General features: G+C 36.9%; 1 protein-coding gene across 1 annotated transcript; it reads left to right on the forward strand.

Annotated features, from left to right (window-relative positions):
* Positions 1–980: 980 nt before the first annotated feature.
* LOC306862123 (olfactory receptor 8G17-like) lies at positions 981–1,919 on the forward strand (the record flags this gene model as incomplete). Its single annotated transcript, XM_079404766.1, has 1 exon — positions 981–1,919. One exon carries the CDS (start codon positions 981–983, stop codon positions 1,917–1,919), a length of 939 nt encoding a protein of 312 aa, XP_079260892.1.
* Positions 1,920–6,065: the final 4,146 nt, after the last annotated feature.

Raw genomic sequence — 6,065 nt, forward strand, 5'->3', positions numbered from 1 at the left:
TGCAAATGGATCCGTACGTCTCACGTCTCATCAGCCCCGTAACAACTGGTAAATTTGAGTTATTGTAACAGATAGTTAGTTCAATGAACTAACACTTTCCAATGTAAAGAACTTGAAATGTCTTGTTTGTTCAACAAGACAAAATTAACTTTTAGGGCAACGAGGTTCCATATTTTAAGTTCAATCAACTTGTACGGGCTTACAGTGTAACCATTTATGAATTAGTTTTTGCTTTTTAGTTTATGTATTAGAAATGCAAGACTTCACACTGGTTATTTTAATAGTGTAAAAATGGGTTATTTAAACTTATATATTTATTTAACTTGCATATTTAAACTATAACATATTTAATTATTATCACTCAGGCTGTATACACTGCAACATTAATATCTTGCTTACATCAGATGTACACTTTATTGTTTATGATGAGAACATTCATTAGAGTATATGCTGGAAAAAAACTTATTTTGCATTCTCACCCTTGAGGAATGATGACAAGACATATATAAAATAGCCGAGCACCCTCTTGCTCTTGAATCTCATAACAAAGCAACGCTGAAGGAGGGGGTGTTAAAAGTTAAAAGGTGCTTCTCTAGTGACGGAAAAACTATTACTCATATATGTTTGTAAGTAAAGAATATTATCTGGTATTATACCTCTTAATGTTATGTGATTTTACAGATCTCACATTTTTTAGTTTCAAAATTACTTGGGAAAACTAGGTAGCACTTCCAATGACATTGTTACAGTAACTTTAAAAGAATGTGGTTTAAGCATGGCACATTTATAAAAGGCATATGACATATTTATAAAAGGACAGAAAAATGGTGTGAAAAAGATGGCTCATTCTTTGTTTTATTAGAATAGTTGTAATTAAAATACAAGTTTTTAAATAAAGAAACTGAGTAATGTAATATTACATGCTTTACAAAAGCTGAGTACTATTGCCATTATATCTGTATGTTTTGTTTAGGCCAAAGATGGACAACCTGACATTCAGATACAGCGTACTACTAGTGGAAGGACTGAATGTTACACCGCAGTCAAGCTTTCCTGCATTTATCGTTATTTTGATTCTTTATATATTTATAATGTTATCTAACTTTGGGATGATGATTCTGATTTCAGCAAAAAAAAGTTTACACCAGCCTATGTACATTCTTTTCTGCAACTTGACACTGAATGATATATTGGGGGCTACTGTTCTTTTGCCACACTTGTTGAGGGATATTTTAACAGACCCCTCTAAGCGCTACATCACATATGTGGAGTGTGTTATTCAAGCTTATTTTAATCAGTTTAGTGGTACAGCATCTCACACTGTGATAATGGTTATGGCCTTTGACAGATATATGGCCATATGCAATCCACTGCGATACTCAACTATAATGAGCAATAATATGGTGGTTAAACTGTCAGCAGGAGCCTGGGGTGCTGCATTAGTGCTGGTGGGAATTTTGATTGGCCTCAGTGTGCGCTTGTCTCACTGCAGATCTTTGATTCAAAACCATTTTTGTGATAATGCTTCACTTTTTAAACTGTCCTGTGAAAGTACTGTGATCAACAATGTATATGGATTGACTTTCACTGTAGTTTTATTTACCTCCTCAATAGGGAGTGTGGCATTAACGTATCTCAGAATAGTGATGGTATGCTTCAACAGTAAAAACAAAGCAACCAACAGCAAAGCCGTAAAAACCTGCAGTGCTCACTTGACTGTTTATATAATCATGCTTGTGTCTGGGTGTGTTGCAATTTTTCTCCATCGTTTCCCTGTAAATGGTGAAACTAGGAAACTAGGTAGTGTAATGTTTCATATTATTCCACCAGGCTTGAATCCAATAATATATGGTATTCAAACCAAAGAAATAAGACACCATTTTTTAAAACTCTTTAGAAACAAAGTTAATACTAAGTGATTTTCTTTTATTGAGGAATAAATTCCAATACATTTTCTGTGAACGAATATTCTTTTAAAATACTGTATAAGCAGCATAGATTTCTCAAGATACTACATTCAATTTTGTATTGTTTTCCACCAACTGGCAACCTCTGACAAAGAATGCACATTTCGAAGTAGAATAAATGACTATAGCATTGTGCTTTAGATAAACAAGTTTGTACACCTAGTATGTTTCATAAATATCTGCAAATGTATTATGGTATTTCATGCTTTAGTATAGCCCAGAAATACATACAGCCCCCTTAAAATGCTATGTGCCCATCATTTACTGCTTACCTGATGTCGCTCCAGTAAAGCTAACTTAAGCAAAAAAAAAAAAAAGAGAGAGAGAGAGAGAGACTAAACTTCTGGTCTGAGTTAAGAGGAGAATGCTTCTTAGCGTGATGACCTTTTTGGAGGGGTAATTTTCTCTCTGTATCTATCTTTCTATTGTGTTTATCCACTTCTTTTCGGACATTTTGTATTATTTGCTAGCTTACATAAGTTATAATTTATATTATTACTATTTTTCAAATTTTATAATTATTGAAAAGTCATCAAAACTGATTTGTGGCATCAAAAAAAACAAACAAAAAAACAATTATGCTGTGACCAAAAATATGGAAAATTGTAATGACATTAAAATGTCTATGTATGTATATAAATAATTACACATGAAATTCATTCAGGAAAAGTGGTTCAAAGGGACAGCTGGCACCATTGCTTAGTAATGAATTGTGACATTTTCACTTGTAGATGAAGTTAAAATAACAAAATAAGTTGAACAATCACTTTAAGGTCCTTTTTGAACTTCCTGCTCCTTTATCATGGCCAGAGGTGGGTAGTAACGTGTTACATTTACTTCGTTACATTTACTTGAGTACATTTTTTGGGTAACTAATACTTTTAGAGTATATGTTAAAATGGGTACTTTTACTCAAGTATATTTTTAGAGGAAAAAACGGTACTTTTACTTCGTTACTGTGGGCGACTCTCCTTACTGTATCTTAATGCAATACAAGTTAAAAATGCTTCGGTTTATTCCAAACGCGCCGTCTACTTTTCTCTGGGCAATGAACGATGTCCATTCGCGAAAGGCTTTGTCAAACAGTGAATCGGTTCGCGAATCAGTTTGAATGATTTGTTCAGTTCCCTGCCGCACGCGCTGAGTCTCTGAAGCGGTTCTCTCTCAGATAACAGAGAGTTTAAGAACATCAAGAGCGCTGAAGACGTGGCTTTGGATCTACAGTCAATTGAAAGCAAATCTGCAAAGGCTTGTTTGCTAGAGCTATATGAAGATATTTTATTAGATGAACACTGCGTGTTGGAGAGACTTTTGAACTGTTAGGTTCTGATTGGTTAGTTGATGAGTAAACCCCCCTGGGTGCCGGTCAGAGCACCAATAATGAGGAGACAGGTGATCAGCTTTAGATGGTGTATTGGCAGAGAAAGGTCGGGCCACAGATGTACAATAAAAGGTGAAGATAGTCTGCAAAAAATTAGTACAATAAAGAAAATGAATAAGCAATTATATAAACAACAGTAAACATTCACTGTTATATAACGAAGCCAAAGTAGTCCTAATTCACATCAGTAATATTTCTCTATGAAACATACGGTTAAATGAAGGGAAAGAAGGTCTTTCACAGAGTACTACAAGCCATGAGTGATAATTTGTCACTATGAACATACAGCTCCCATGTATGGATAGAATCGGGCGCATCTGAGCAGCATTTACATAAACATAACGCTCATCACTCATTCTGTAATTTAACAGCTCAACATCGCGTCATTCAAACTTCTTTAAGAAACACTGTAACACATAACACTGGTTTACAACCAGATAATGAATGAATAATCACAAGTTAAGTATCATTCCCAGACTGAATAATACAGAACGATCGTTACAGGACATGTCTGGGCAGGTTCGTCGGATACAGACGCATATAACACTGTTCTGATCACAAATATAAATAAAATCTGCTTACTGTGCGGTCAGTGACTAACACCTTGATATTAAATCTGCAGCAATCACCACGAACAAACTCAAATAATCATCCTGGTGCCATAGGCTCGAACAGATCACCCGAACACAGCAAACAACGGCAGCTCAAATGAACTACACTGCCCTCTTCTGTCATACTACGACTACAGTTTCAAATTAAAAGTCCCTCTTGCAGGAGCCTTTAATACAGCCGCCCCCAAAGATGCCATGCATCTTTGCTTCCAGAAAGGCGACTTAACTAGTCAGTATTGGGGCTTTAAGTCTATCCTTTGGTAAGGCCGGCAGGATTACCAGGCGGGCTACCGGTCTGGTATAGACGTTGTTGGATTACAAATTTATAAAATGATAAATCTAGGTTCCAATGTAATAGTATATAAACTGAAACAGTGTGTTTTACATTTTGAGGTAAAGATGATGACATTCTAAGATGAAGTCAGGCAGCCCAGGTGTCTGAGACATTAACCTTTTGTCTTTAGGCACTTCCTGACCATTTGGGTGATACTGTCAGGCTGATTGGATTAGCACCTATGCATTTGAATCACACTGTTATGCTGATGATGTCAGGGCTAGGGAAATTCTGGTAATGGGCCGATTCCTGTACTGTGTTTGCATGCTTTGTTTAGATTGTCTCCACCTCTGTATCCCTCCCCCTCGAAATGTATATAAACTACAATGTATACTGTTTGAGTCAGACTTGGATGACTACAGCGACTACAGCGAGTTCTCAATAAAGAGTAACTTATCCCAAAGTCTCCTGGTCTCTGCTTTGACGAAGGAAAAAGTTTCCAACAGTTTTGGTGCCGTGACCCGGATAGAGCTCCTCACCTGAATCCAAATTGAAACTTCAAGCTCAACAAAGATCTGACTGCATTCCAGACTGAATCTTCTGAATCCAGATTGAAACTTCAAGCTCAACAAAGATCTGACTGTGTTCCAGACTGAATCTTTCTGTAAAACCAAGGGTTGGTGAGTGCCACTCTATCCAAAAGAACCTTTAAGACCAGTACAAATGTATTAACCTCTGCGCCGTCAGAGAAGAGTTAACAGACAGCTGTAGGGTTTGGTTAACTAAGTTATCCTCTAAAGTTTTCTTTTAGAGATGAAATTTATCCTCTGTTCAGGCAGGGAAGATTAGCATTACATGTTAATATTCGTTATCCTCTGTCTAATCAGGGAAGGTTGTTTAACAGACTAGTTTATCCTCTACGTTGCTAGAGAAGGTTTATCCTCTGTAAAGTTAGGGAAGATTTATCCTCTGCTTTACCAGGGAAGGTGATTTATCCTCTGTGTAGTCAGAGAAGATTCATCCTCTGTTCAGGCAGGGAAGATTAGCATTACGTGCTAATATTTGTTACCCTCTGTTTCGGCAGGGAAGAATTGGTTATCCTCTGTTCAGGCAGGGAAGAATTGGTTATCCTCTGTTCATGCAGGGAAGAATTTGTTATCCTCTGTTCAGGCAGGGAAGATTAGCATTACGTGCTAATATTTGTGACCCTCTGTTTCGGCAGAGAAGATTAGCGTAAAGTGCTAGTAATTTGCGTTATCCGTTGCTCTGGCAAGGAAGGTTAACAATAGTTGATGTGTTAACAAGCATACCCTCTGTTGAACAGAGAAGTTTTAGTGTTTTGATTGTGTGGTAACAAAGAAACTCACAATATGTTTAGAAAGAATGCTAGACTGATCCCCACAACTGAAAAAGGTGGTCTAGCGACTCCTTTGTGGTCAGATAGCGAATTCAAATCACTGTTAGGAGTACAAATGAACCTAATAGTCACTGAGAAAGTTAGACAAGAACTAACGCAGAAATATGAGATTCATCCAGACAAGACTTGGTCGGTAGATGAGTGTAAAAAGGTACTAGGAGCATGTATTCGCAAGAACAACGTGAAAGGCATTATATGCTGCCACAGAGAATTTGGTTTAGCGCTAGCTACACAACAGTCTCAGCGTAACTCAGAGCTAGAGGAACAGAACAAAGAGCTCCGTGCTAGAGTATCCTCTTTGACTAAGAAATTGAACCGAAACAAAGCTTCAGCAAAAACTGATGTGGAAGAAGTTAGTCAGCCTGATAACAATTATCCTGGCTTAAAAGCTTTCTTTGAAACAGATGTAACCATC

This window comes from Barbus barbus (assembly GCF_936440315.1).
Source record: "Barbus barbus genome assembly, chromosome: 43".
Lineage (NCBI taxonomy): Eukaryota > Metazoa > Chordata > Actinopteri > Cypriniformes > Cyprinidae > Barbus > Barbus barbus.